Below are 14,609 nucleotides of genomic sequence, written 5' to 3'. Positions count from 1 at the left end.
GATTAGAAATGTGGGTGAAGGGGGTGCTTTTTGGAGATCTTTTTCTCCCCGCTTGCCAGAATGTTGGGGATGAAAAAAGAGTTGCTTCTGTCTCTCAGTTCATCTCTATGATTATCCAACATTCATCAGGTGTCCCTGTCGTTGGGTGTAAAGTATTCCCCGCTTTTCATGAAGCTGAGAGCACGAGGGCCCCCCCTTTTTTCACCCCAAGGACCCTTCCTTCTTTTGGGGTCTCAACGGAGTAACAGAATCAGCCAGACAAACCAGCGTACAGGTTTCCTCATTTTTATTTTGCAGCTCCATCCATGTCTGTTTGGGGGTGTTGTTTTTTTGCTTCTAGTCGCTATTCTTGGTCTTCAACTTGCCTACTTTTGTGACGTCCTCCTTTCTACTATTCTGTTTGTTTTGTGCCATCTGTGGGTCTAGAGGGGCTCCTGAATTTTGCTTACAGGGTCGTCATCCATACCTTCCCCTCCAGACAGTTGCAGGAGAGCGCTGCTTAGGTCTTCTTCAGAGGGACGCCAGGAGGCCTCCTGTGACTTCTCTGCTTCTGGAAACGGATCCGAACCCCCCTCCGTTTGCTGTTCCTGAGATGCAAGCAGTCTGCCTGTTTTCAAATTGACCCAGCTGCCATCCTCGATGGGGGAGTACAGTAACTCATTTTCATCCTCCACATCTGGATAACTTACGCTGAGTAACATGGCCTCGCTCAAGCGTACACTCAGAACGTTCTCAGCCTCGTCATCCGGTTGAGATGCTCCTCCGGGAGGCTCTCCAGGACTGCCCGTTACTGGCTGGGTTTCTTCCAGTTCGGGGGCCTCAGCATCTGCACTGGCTTCGCTCAACTCCTTCTCCGCAAGTCTGAAGGCCTCTTCCTCTTCTCCACCACCGACTTTCCTCCGCACCGTCGCGCTCTGAGCTGTTGGGAGCACAACCTGGCTGGTCTGCTGAGTGTGACTGACCAATATTTTGCCGGTCCTCCGGTTCATCCAGATTCCATCTTCCAGAGAAATGACGCTGTACGTCTGCTGAGCTGCGTCTTCCCCTTCCACGTAGCAGGACGTGCTCTCCACGGTCGATTTGCTTTCTGATTCTCCTGGGCTCTGGACTTCATTGCTGGTTGGCCCACCGACCACGGCGTCCTCCTCAGGCCATTGTCCCTCTCCTCTTTCTTCCGCTCTGCAAGCGGGCAACTCAACCTCTTCAGCCATCCCAGCGACAGCCGCATCGCTTTCACTCCCCTCGGGCGACAAGGGCACATCAGTGAGCTGAAAGCCTGTGGCGCTTCCATCGTCGCACAGCCTACCTGACACTCCATCTCTGGCTGGTAAGTCGCTCCCTGCCGGGGGCTCTCTGTTCTCGCCCTTCATGGCCAAGTAGCGCTGCAGAAAACTCTCATCCGTCTGCTGGCTGCTGCTCTTTCTGACCTTCCGCATTTTGGCGGCGCAGTACTGAAGCCAGCTTTTGTCCGTCTGTTGAATCTGGTTCCTTACCACTTTGCCGGTTCTTCTGCTTACCCAGGTGTCTTCTGGAACAGAGCCGCCATCTTGTTTCTCCTGCACCTTCTGAGGAAACGGGGGTTCTTGGGCGAACTCTGTTTGCTCCCCTTGAGGACCAGCTGTGACCTCAGACTCCACCTCAACACCCGTCTTAGATCCAGGCCGTAGTGACGGCTGGCTTTGCTCCGGAGAAGCAAGATCGATGGGCTGGGATTCTCGCCTCTGGAGCTCTGGACTGCCCATCCGGGATCTGTCACCTTCTGTTTTCTGGATGCCAATAGAAGAACCTTTCTGGTCGACGGTGGGCTGTATTCCTGCGTCATCTGTTTGTTGACTATAGTCAAGCAGTTTTCTCTTGAAGCTCTCGGTGCTGTCTGTCTGCTGTGCTTGGTCAGCTTTGGGAACTTGTCCTTTTTGACGAGACTCCGTCTTTTCTTCCTCCCTTGGCTGGATCTCTGGCTGGGACGATCTGGCGTCCAGCTGCTTGCTGCTCCGGCGAGACGTTTGGTCCACGGCATCCTGTGGGATGCTGTGCCGCGATTCCTGGACAACCGCCTGTTCCACCTCCGTATCTCCAGAATCGTCCACCTCGGTCGTGTCTGTCTCCATGTTACCGAACGACTCCTGGCTTGATGAACGCAGGATCTCTGACAGAGTTTTGAGCTCCCAAATGACACTGGTCTGCTGAGCTTTGTTTCTCATTTCTTTGCCCGTTCTTTGGCTGATCCACGGGAGGTCCTCTTCAGCGTCCAGGCCTTTCTGGATCAAAAGGATGGGCTCATTCATGGAGCGCTGGCTGCTCCGGCGAGATTCCTGCTGTTGGCCACCACGTTTAGAGGCCTTCTCCTCCCGCGGATGGCTCCCACGTCGCACCTCTGGCCCGACCGCCTCCTCTGGGGCTGTGGTTTCCCCAGAAGAAGTAACTTCTTCCTCAGTGTTGGTCATATCGGTCTCCTCCCCTTTGCTCCTCTCAGAGTCTTCGCTCGAAGGGTGGAGGATTTCGGAGAGGACCTTCCGCTCCCAAATGAGGCTGGTTTGCTGACTCCGGCACTTCATGATTTTCCCCGTCCGTGTGCTCACCCACGTGACATCTTTCGTCTCCGTTTCGTTGATGGACAGGGTCCGGGAAGACTTCTGGCTGAGCGGGGGCAGCTGGCGAGTGTCCTGGCCGGGCACCCTCTGGATGCTTCGGCGAGATGTCTTCCTGAGGGAAGTGGTGCTGCTTTTGATGCTGCTGGAAACGTTGGGGGTTTGGCTTTGCTCCCTCAGCTCCTTGCTTTGGAAGATGCTGGTCCTGCTTTCCGTCCGCAGGGTTTGCTCCGGCACATCCTTGCCCACGATGGGCTTCTTCGTGGCTTCCTGTTCCATGAAGGGGCCGCTGTCTCCCCCTTCCTGAGGGATATTGCCATCATCATTGCTTTCAGGGTTGCCTTTCTGTAACCCTCTAGGACTCAGTAGTTGCTCACTCGCTTCATGGCTTCCTAAAAGGAGTCCAGGCTCCGGGTCATCATCCATCGTTCCTTCCCGCTGCTACACCTTAACGTTACTTTAAGGCACGGATCGTCACCCGGCTCAGTACCTGAGCCAATGGGGAAGGTCTTCTAGCCCTCTGGCTTGGTTCCTTTTCTTTTGGGCCCGATCCACCTCTCTTTAAATACAGCCGGAGAGAATCCTTTTGTAAAGAGTTCACTTCTAAAGTTCTTTCTTCTTTCTCTTTCTTGTCATCAGGGCTGCCGGAGGTACCTGGGTTGTCTCATGGCCTGGAGGGGAAGATGGATATTTTCTGAGACTTTTCTACCGACAGCCAGCTGGAATCATGGCCCTTTGGTTGAAATCGTAGCCCTCAGCACTCTGGACGTTCCCCCTCTGCCCTGCGGTGGTCGTGATGATCTTACTCCCAACTGCCTGGCATTCTAGAAGCTTCCTCAGACTGTCTGTGACATCGCCGTGTATTCTGAAGCAGTCTTTTGCTTGAGAATAATAAAGAAAAAAAGAGAAAGAAATAACACAATGTGCCTCAGACTTTGCTTGCAACTAGGTCCACCACGGGAAATGTGGAACCGTGAAACACAAGGGTGGCAGCGGCCACCATGGGAGTGGTGCCATTTTGTACTTTCAAAATATTGAGGTCTGACCCCCTGGTGTTTGTTCTTGCTTGGAGGGAATTGCAAGTGGAGCGGGGGGGGGGGTGCTTTTGCTGCTATCCATAGCAGGTGAAACTTCCTCTGGACTCTAACTATGTACTGCAGAGTTTTGAAATTTTGGTTAAAAGCCTCTAACTGCGCAGCAGAAGTGTACTGTAGGTGCTCACACAGAAAAATAGCTTCAAGTTCCCCCAAAGTAGACCACCCCTTTTCTCTCATCAACTGGCACTTACCATTCATGAACTCACTCTGAGACATTGGTAAGAGAAAGAATAAAAAAGGTTTTATTCACTTATAATTGAACAGGTCAAACAGCGAATGGAACAAGCATGACTGCTTACAGCCGTGGGCCTCAACAGACTCACTGCCTGCTTCCGGCAGCCCTCTGCAGACTGCATTCGGCTACTAACTGGTAACTACAGTAGACTTAAAAAAAGAAAGGGGGTCTATTTAAGCAGAGAGGCAGGGCTCTCTTTGAAACCAGAGGCAGGAAAGGAACAATTGGTTACTGTTGGATTGATTGACAGTCAACCCAGCCTAGAAAAGCCCCTCCTACCCAAACCTACTAAAGGCAGCATGCGAGGTTGAAATCATTCTAACATTATGGAGCTGAGTTTCTGTTTCTTGCCCAACCATTCAAGACTCTTCAAGAATTCCAGGGAATGGCTATGCCTTCCTATGGTATCAAAAAGCAAAAGAAAACAAACTATTTAAGAACCATCTGATAAGGAAAGCTTTAAATCTGAGTATGGACCAAGATCCGGGAAGAAAACTACCAAAAAGTTCCTGAATGGGTGTCACCCATGGAAGCATTCACAGAACCATCATTAATGGAAAAGAAGAAACTCTTGTGATATAGGGATTTGTTAAAAGAGGACTTAAGTATGAAATCAAGGGAAGAACAAAGGACAATACTTGATTGGTGGACAAAAACACAAATAGATTCCAGATATGCAAGAGATGAAGCAGTAAGCTTTTTTAAGGAACAGACACCACTGGGTAAGATACTTCTGAATGTAAAGGATAAACGGATTAAAACGTGGTATAATGATATACTAGAATTAAAAACACAAAATGAAATAGTTAAAGAATGTATGATGAAATGGGCCCAAAATGTGGGCCACAATATTAACTTAAAGTCATGGTCACAAATATGGGAAGGTAATATTGAGCTAACAAAAGCAATTAATTACAAAGAAAATATGTATAAGATGTTTGATAGATGCCATATGACACCTTAAAAATTATTGAAAATATATCAAAGTACCTCTAACAAATGTCGGAAATGCAAATCAAAAGAAGGTAGTTTTTATGATGTGTAGTGGACTTGTAAGGAAGCTAAACGCTTTTGGAAGATAGTCCATGAGTTTTTACCAAAATAATAATAATATCATCCTCTGCAACTCCATATGAACCTGAATAGTTTTGGTTGAATATACCAGACGTGATAGAAAAAGAAAAAAGATATTTGATCATATATGTAACTACAGCAGCAAGAATTTTATATGCCAAATAATGGGGGGAAAGAAGAGATTTCTGACCACCAGAAGTTAGATTGATTGCAGCCGCATCCAGAGTCCCACACCTTCCCTGCTGTTATTTGACATGGTATCAAGTGCGTTTCAGATCCGGGGTCCCTTCAAAATGTGTTTATTTGTTCAAACACATCTCTGCTAAACAGCCTGTAAGTGCATGTGTCTGTGTGTGGCGTCGGGGGGTGGGGGAGAGCATGTATTTATACATCTATGTTTTGCATCAAAACAGATATCATGAAGTGTCTCCACTCAGACTGGGACAACCAGCATGGATTGCCTACATGGTGCGGCCGGACAGTGGGGTGCGGCTTCTCCTTCTTTATTCATATCAGAGCACTGCAAAATTTAAAATGGTTTCTGACCCAGCCAGTTTCCAAAGTACATGAAATATGGGGTAAAGTTAAAAGGCTGAGAGATCATTAGACTGTTTTTCATCAGAGGCAGGCTATTTCCATAGCATTCTCTCAGCCATTTGCTAGATCGTTATTTGTACATGTGATGGGACATAAATTGCATGCACATAAGGGCTGCATCAATCGAATTTTGACGCAGTCAGGGGGAAAAAATGTCCTGTATCCACGTAGCCCCATTTTATTTTATTATTCTTTGATCTTCCTACTTTGCTTTGAAGTCTATGAAATGACTTCCAGATGGTCCAGCCAGAATTTTGTCCTGATGGGAGACACTCTTGGGCATTCATACCTTGAGCAAGATGTGTTGCTTTTGGTCTCCATAGGTTTAGCCTCGCCTCTTCTGGTTTAATGTTTACAGCTTTACAGAGGTGTGCAGAAAACATTTCCTGGATTTTAGCCATTGTCTCTTGCCAGATCGCTGGAGACCCGATGCTAGCTAAATAACACACTTTTCCAGTGGAGGTAGGTTTCAGATAGCCAGTAATAATCCTGCAGGATTCATTAAGAACTACCTGCATTTGTTCGGCATGTGCTGATTTGTACCATCCGGCACCAGCATACGCTGCTATGGAATAGCACAGAGACAAAGCTGTTGTTCTTATTCTTTGTGGGTGTGCACCCCAGTCTGACCCAGCCAGTTTCCTAAGTATGTTATATCTGTTATATAAGTGTGAGGCTGAAGTAGCAGAAGTCCTCTCTTAACAAAAAGATGGAGGAGAGACATGAGAGCCGTCTTCCAATCTGTGAAGGGTTGCCACAGGGAAGAGGGCATCGATTGATTCTCCATTGAGCCTGAGGGGGAGGAATTTCCTGATGGTGAGAATCAGGAAGCAGTGGAACAGCTCACCTCCCAATGTGGTGGGTGCCCCATCGCTGGAGGTTTTCAAGAAAAGATGGGACAGCCATCCATCCGGGATGGGATGAGGTCTCCTGCCTTGGGCAGGGGGTCAGACTAGAAGACCTCCGAGGTCCCTTCTGACCCTACGACGATTCTATGTAGCACCAGGAGACAGGCCCCATTGATCAATGGACTAGGCCACACCAGGAAAAACTCGCCGCTTAAACCTATCCATCTTCCTCGAGGTTGCATGAGAGACGTTCATGCTGAATAGGATCCTCAGCTGCTCTCTTGTCAGGGAATATGGAGTTCCCTAAAGGGTCTGTAAATGTTCATTTACAACATTTATATCCCACCTTTCCAATAAAAGATTGCACTAAAGGTGGCTTACAAACTTTTTAGAAGAACAAAAAGAGATAAAACCAGATTTAGCCGAACTTTTTAAAAATATAAGCATGTAAGTCTGCCCCACTCTAAACGGCATTAAAATCAAAGAAAATACATTAAAGAAAATACATTATCACCTGGTGAGAAATGCTTGCACCCTTGTTACTTAGTGGAGTAACCAGACAACCACAAATACAAGCAGCTCTCCTTTATTAAAAAGCACTTTTTTGCAAAAGCGGGTCTCCTAACTGGGCAGACACACCCATCAATCCCGGTCGCATGACGTTGTTGTTGTTTAGTCGTTTAGTCGTGTCCGACTCTTTGTGACCCCCATGGACCAGAGCAGGCCAGGCCCTCCTGTCTTCCACTGCCTCCCGGAGTTGGGTCAAATTCATGTTGGTCGCTTCGATGACCCTGTCCAACCATCTCGTCCTCATGATATTTATCCCCTATTCCGGGCTGCAGGGTCCCTCCTTTGTTTCCCCATTGGTCAGATACTCCAAGGTGCGCCTAAACCGTCCACAGGAAGTCCCGCCTCTGTTTACCTCTCCCATTCCTCTCTTTACCTGGACCCCAGACTCTTATTTATCTCTATCCTTATTTGGTGGATGTTCCCTTTTCCTAACCTCCCTGTGGTCATTCTAACTGACCCATTAAGTAATGGGTCCTTCTTTCCTTGGCCTTACTCCCTCCCTCTTCTTATCACTACAATAGGGCACCCCCCCTTATTTGTACTTTCGTCTTATAATTTCTCATGACTTCTCTAAATTCCTTGTGCTGCCTAAATAATTAACGGAGAGAATATTCCATCATCCTGTCCTTGCACTGACTTGCAAAAGCAGCATTTCCTTTCCTCCTCTTCTCTCAGTCCTCACCAGGGTGACCGATTAAAACAACAGGGCAGGGCAGGAAAAGCATCGTATGCTATTCTGCTGTTCTAAAAAAGATATTCTGGCCCATTCACAATATTCGTTCTTCATCAAACACCGAAGAGAATATCTTAAAAACAAACCACCTATTGATCCATAGCTCCTGAATGCCAGCCCCACACTATGCAAAAGGAGCTAAGGTTCTCCTCCCCCCCCCCCTTTTAGGGCACACACACACAATTTGTGTTGAAATTGCATCAACAGGATGAAAAAGGCAGGAGAAAAATACAGTAAATTATCTGTTTATTCTGCAATTTGCTTGCAATCGCTCTCTCCGCGGGCGAGATGAAGGCTCCACTCCTCTCTCATCTCTCACTTCCAGTGCTTTGGTCATATATTACTCGGCAGGTTCTTTGTGTTTTCATCTCTGAGGACAAAAAAAAGAGAGGCTGTTCTCTGGCTTGAGGGAAGGGACTTCCGAAGACATGGCCGGATGCTCTAAGAGCATTTTTTCCCCCCTCATCACAGAGATCCGTTGGAATGGAGTGGCGCTTGCATACCAAATAAAGGAAGATAAAACTGTCCTGGCTGGACCGGGGAAACCCGCTTTCAGGGATCCATGCACCCTACTTTCTGGTTTGTGAGAATATCTGAAACTTTCCCACGTTGCCTGCTACTTTCTGTTGGGTTCTCTCATCCAACTTAGAGCCAATGTGAAAGTTGGTCGTGTATGATTTTTGAACGAAAACTCTCAAATTCTTCCCAGCCAGGTGAAGCGGGCAGCAGCTCATGGCGCCCTGAGGCTGAAACACAACTTGGATAGTCTTTGAGACCTCTTTTATCATTTTTCCTGTATCAAAGAATACCTGTGTAGGCTTCTCTAGAGCAGCTGCTTTTGGTTGCTGGACAGACATTTACTTCCTGTTGAGCCAGAAGGTTTGGGGAAATGGAGACCCAAGTTCTAATCCAGACGAACAGGATGAGCTGGATAAATATATATGCCAGATAGTGTGAGGGTATGTGTGTGTCTCCTTTCAAGGTGTTTGGAAGGTTTCAATCTAATTTGCCAGCAGGGGAGTTCTGAAACAAAAATAGAAGAGAAGGCAGAGCATCGGAAGGAAGGAAACCAAAATATTTCAGAGGGGTGTTTGTGTGTTTGTAGGAGGGCACCAAGGAAGAGAACAGATTTTGCTGAGTTGGAGAAGGTCAGCAAAAAGGTATCCCCCATCTTGAGGATTTTTAAGAGCGAATGTACGCCTTGGTTTTGAAACACCTGCCTCTGTGAGTCTTGCACTGTGTTTCAGAGACAGTGAGATGCATGCATAGCCATACATCCTTTTAAAAATGCAAATAGCTGAAAAACGTGTATAATTTTAAAAGAAGTATGCTTTAAGAAGTATGAAAGGGACGTGGTGGCGCTGCGGGTTAAGCCACAGAAGCCTCTGTGCTGCAAGGTCAGAAGAACAGCTGTCGTAAGATCGAATCCACGTGGCGGAGGGAGCTCCTGCCGCTTGTCCCAGCTCCTGCCAACCTAGCCATTCGAAAGCATGTAAAAATGTGAGGAGATAAATAGGTACCATCTCGGTGGGAAGGTCACGGTGTTCCGTGTCTAGTCGTGTTGGCCACATGACCACGGAAACTGTCTTCAGACAAATGCTGGCTCTACGGCTTGGAGATGGGGATGAGCATCGCGCCCTAGAGTCAGACACGACTGGACTCAATGTCAAGGGGAACCTTTACCTTTACCTAGATGAATATCTAGCCATTCTCCATGGGGGCCATAAGGCTCCCTGGGGGTCCCTGGCACATTCAAAGGAGGCTACAGACTGGAAGCAAGTTTTCACACACCACCTTATAAGGTTTGCGATGTTATTTATATGATCCTGATTTGGCCTGTATTGCTTTCATATTGTGTTCATGGCCGTGGCCAAGGAGAAGAAAAAACGTTGAGAAGGGCTGGTTTAGAGAATGGGGGAAATGCATACAAAATGGCACGCATTCAGGGAAACGCTTTGAAACAGCCGAGTGTTTAACCCACAGCGCCACCACATCCCCTTGTACATTGATAAAGGTAAAGGTTCCCCTTGACAATTTTTGTCCAGTCGTGTTCGACTTGATAGTGCAGTGTAAATAAGTGGTTGTAATCTGTGAAGATGCTCAGTCCTCCAGGTGAGGTTACCTGGAAGTTGAGTCACGGCAACTTTCTTGTCAGGCTGAAACGTTTGGCTGCTCATCCAAGGGGCTTCTTCATTCTGAGAAGAGTTGGCAGGAGACCCCGGAGATATCAGGAATCAGATCTGGGGTCTCCTACCAACTGTCCTCAGACGGAAGAAGCTCCTTGGATGAGTAGTGAAATATTTCAACCTAACAAGAAAAAGGTCCGGTTGCCAGGACTCAGCTTCTGGATAAGCGGCTGTAATGTTTGCCCCTTGGGGCTGTTTTCATATTCCATTGCAATCATTGTGGCATATAAATAAATAAGTAAATAAACAGTAATTGCTTGTAATCTCCACAGCCCCATTCACCCACTACTTTCCCGGTTCTTTGGAACATGCTTAGAGAGAAAGGCGTCGCTCTTCGTTGCTCTATCATCACATTCTTCCCATTGGGAGTGACTTGTCTGCACTTGCTCATGTGTAGCAACCAAATGATACATGGGCACTTTTCGCTTGCGCTGAGATATCACATGCCAGCAGGGACCTTCTCCTGTGCAGACACGTCCCTTTCTCTGTGGCAAGAACAATGACAGGGAGGAGAGGGGCTAAGGTGTTAGGGAGCGTCCAGTGAGTAACAGCTGAAGAGAGCTCGTAGAATCCTAGAATCATGGAGCTGGAAGGGGCCCCTTGGAGGCCATCAAGTCCAACCTCCTGCTCAAGGCAGGAACCCAAATCAAAGCAGATCTGACAATGGGTTGTTTAAGTTTCTCTTGAAGGCGTCTATTGTTGGGCCATCTGCCACCTCTTGAGATAATAGGTTCCTTTTTCGTACCGCTCTAACAGTTGATAGGTTTTTCCTGATAGCCTCCATCTGGCTTCTTGTTGCTTGAGCCCATTATTGTGTATCCTGCACTCTGGGTTGACTGAGAACAGCTCCTGCCCCTCCTCTGTAGGATAGCCTTTCATATGTTTGAAAAATGCTATCCTATCTCCCCTCATTTTCCCCCCTCATGGATAAAGATGCCCAAGTCACCCTTATAGGGGAGGCTCTAACCAGCCATGGATGCCCATCTCTCAAACGTCCCACATCTGCAGAGACTTCTGTGGCCAGAGTGCATACATCCTCCCATTGCTGATAGGCTGGGATTTTCCTTCAGGAGATAGATTCTACTTTGCAAAGACAAATTTGGTTTGGCATTATTGACTTGAAATCAATACTTTGGCCATCTCATGAGAAGAGAAGACTCCCCGGAAAAGACCCTGATGTTGGGAAAGTGTGAAGGCAAGAGGAGAAGGAGACGACAGAGGATGAGATGGATGGACAGGGTCATTGAAGGGACCAACTCCCGGAGGCCGTGGAAGACAGGAGGGCCTGGCATGCTCTAGTCCATGGGGTCACGAAGAGTCGTACACGACTTAACGACTAAACAACAACAACTTGAAATCATTTCTGCTCAGACCAATTTATATACAAATATAATGTTGTTTGATTGGCATTGAAAAATGAATAGACCTGATGCATGTATACCTAATATGAATAGATTGGATAACTGTATACTCTGTGTCCTCCTATCTTCAAAACCCTTTTCCCATCCCTTACACTTCCTTTTACCTTTTGTATTCCCTACCCTATTCCCAGTAGTTTAAAAAATAAAAAAATTATTTTAAAAAAGATCATCTTAATGAAGTGCTTTGAGCAGTTAGTTCGGAAATATATTATCTCCTGCCTTCCTGATCCCTTTGATGGGCTTCAGTTTGCTTATAAAGAAAATAGATCAACCGAGGATGCGATCAATACTGTGCTTTATCCCACTTGGAAACACAAGGGAATTATGTAAGAATGCTGTTCGCGGACTTTAGCTCTGCTTTTAACACCATTATACCCCACAGATTAATAGACAAACTTAAAGATCTTGATTTTCCAGATTCTATCTGTCTGTGGATTTTGGATTTTTTAACAAATCGTCCACGAAGGGTTAAACTGAATGACTACATCTCTACTGACAAGATACTCAGCACCGGCACTCCACAAGGCTGTGTCCTTAGTCCACTACTGTTCTCCATTTATTCATCGGATTGCACCAATAACCATCCCAGTAATAGGATTATCAAATTTGCAGACGATACTACACTAGTAGGACTTATCTCTGGGGATGATGAGTCTGCGTATCGGGACGAGGTATTACAGCTATCCCGCTGGGGCAAAAAAAACAATCTTTTATTTAACATCCAAAAAACCAAGGAATTCATAGTGGACTATAGGAAAAAAAGAGCAGACATTCAGCCACTGTATATAGATTGAGTTTGTGTGGAACAGGTGGTTGGATGTAAGTTTCTTGGGACTATCATAACAAATGACCTGACTTGGAGTGCAAACACCGCTGCGTTAATCAGGAAGGCACAACAACGGTTGTATTTCCTAACGACTCTTAGAAAGCAGCAATTGACTGAGAGTTTGTTAACTACCTTCTATCGGAGTTCGATTGAGAGCATATTATCCTGCTGTCTCTGTGTATGGTTCACGAGCTGCACAGTGGCAGAGAAAAAGGCAATTCAAGGGGTGATCAAGACGGCCCAAAACATCATTGGCTGTTCACTCCCCTCTTTGGAAGAATTGTATAAGAACAGATGTAAGAGGAAGATATCTAACATACTGAAAGACTCCTCTCATCCGGGATATCAGCTCTTTAAACTATTACCATCAGGAAGGAGATTCAGGGTATTGAAAGCAAGGACAAGCAGATTCAAGAACAGTTTTTACCCAAGTGCAGTATTGAGTTTAAATGCGGGGCCATAGGTTTTTGGTGGAATTTTAATTGCTGAGAGAAAACGGGGTATCTATATTTGGATGGTGAAAGTTGTGTATATTTTAACTTTTTTTTTGTAGTGTTGTCCAGTTTTACCTTGGGGAAGAGCACCTCATTTCGTTGCACCCACTTGTGAGCGCAATGACAAATAAATTTCTTATGTCTTATGTCTTATGTCTTATGTCTTATCTTTTTAGGCAGGCTTTTACAATCACGATTGAGTTCCGGAATGCTTTTTTTCCCCCTTTATTCAATTGTGTTTTAATGAGCAAATAAGTTCATTGTGTTTTTTAAAACATTTAAGTTATTATGCTTTTCATTCTGTTCTTTTAATACTGTGAGCCACTTTGGGTCACCTTATTAGGAGAAAAAACAGCCTATAGGTAAAACAAACAAATAAACAAAATAAATAGGGCCCTGCCCCTTATCTCGCCGTACAGCCTAAATGTATTACATGGCACACAAGGAAGAGAGATGAGGGGGGATGAGGAAACAATAAAGCTCCATATGTATGTGTGTGTATATATATAATGTAATGATCAGCTGGATGGGAATGTTTCAAGGCTGCCTGCTGGAAAAGCTTCAACTGGGATGGTGACCAGTCTCTCCTACCTGAGACACAGAGCTTTCCTTCTTCCTTTCAACCCTCGGTGATGGCAGTAGTGGCAGCACATCAGGTGGAAAGTCTCTGCCCCGGAAGATGATCAGCTCTCATGCTTGAGGTAAGGTTCTTGCACCTAAATTTTTGCTAAAGGCAAACCAGCAACAATAAAGTCTCTACAAGTTGCCCATAGCAGTGGTCCCCCAACCTTGGGCCTCCAGATGCTCTTGGACTTCAACTCCCACAAATCCTGGCCAGCAGAGGTGGTGGTGAAGGCTTCTGGGAGTTGTAGTCCAAGAACACCTGGAGGCCCAAGGTTGGGGACCACAGGTCACACACGTCCTTTTAATTATTATTTTTTAAAATGGATCCCAAGTCAACCCACCTCCAAATATTACGTTGCTGTTTCCTCAGTCTTTACAACAATTCTGTTTATCAGTCTCCTTGTCACATAAATTTCCTTTCAAGGAACTGGAAAATGCCACTGTTAGCAACTGTTCAAATCAGGCTCCTATTAACTGGATATTGTGCTTCATTTCACCATATAAATTTCCATTAATTCTTCTGCACAATTTCTCCAACACAGATTTCCTCTCTCTCTCTCTCTCTCTCTCTCTCTCTCTCTCTCTCTCTCTCTCTCTCTCTCTCTCTCTCTCTCACACACACACACACACACACACACACACACACACACACACACACACACACACACACACACACACACACACACACACACACACACACACACACACACACACACACACACACACACACACACACCAAATGGTGACCCATCACAATTTCAGGGGATGAGCAAACGATGCTCCTCCTTCGTCTTTGATCTTTACGTAAGCGGAGCAGGTTAAACTTCTGCCTCATTACAGTATTTATTTCCCGAGACTTTGCAAAATAATTATTCTTCAGCTTACCCATCAGTTTCTCATAAAACATATAATTATGCCTTAAGGAAGCCAGTTAGCAGCTGAAAATGCTTTTACTATAATCATAAAAGGGATAGTGAGAGGTAATTTGTAAAGTGCAAATAACAGTTAAAAGAACAGGCAGCAGTGACTGAAATATTGAACCTTCTGTGTGTTTTACTAAGTTAAACTAGTTCTTATATTACGAGCTCTGCTTACAAAAGATGGTGTTCCTTTTGTCTCTTAGCTCTCTCTCGGCAAATATTTTTTAAGGACAATCCAACAGCATTTACTTCCTCTGCCTCTCTGGCGCCCCATGAGAGCGCGACTACACTGTGGAAATAAATCGGGTGCTGAATCAGGGTTCTTGAAGTTGGCTTAATGTCTTCGAGTCAGTGTGTGACAACTTTTATTCTGGTTAGAAAGCTGTGGAGCCCTTC

The 14,609-nt window shown here is 46.0% G+C and overlaps 1 protein-coding gene across 1 annotated transcript; it reads right to left on the bottom strand.

Annotated features, from left to right (window-relative positions):
- Positions 1 to 202: 202 nt before the first annotated feature.
- Positions 203 to 13,380, bottom strand: LOC144586329 (uncharacterized). Its single transcript, XM_078384401.1, has 2 exons — positions 13,261 to 13,380; positions 203 to 3,469 (listed from the first exon to the last, which is right to left on the bottom strand). Exon 2 carries the CDS (start codon positions 3,012 to 3,014, stop codon positions 423 to 425), a length of 2,592 nt encoding a protein of 863 aa, XP_078240527.1. The 5' UTR covers positions 3,015 to 3,469; positions 13,261 to 13,380; the 3' UTR covers positions 203 to 422.
- Between the last annotated feature and the right edge of the window lie 1,229 nt (positions 13,381 to 14,609).

Source organism: Pogona vitticeps, chromosome 1 (genome assembly GCF_051106095.1).
Source record: "Pogona vitticeps strain Pit_001003342236 chromosome 1, PviZW2.1, whole genome shotgun sequence".
Lineage (NCBI taxonomy): Eukaryota > Metazoa > Chordata > Lepidosauria > Squamata > Agamidae > Pogona > Pogona vitticeps.
This window is presented reverse-complemented; position numbering and strand designations above follow the sequence as displayed.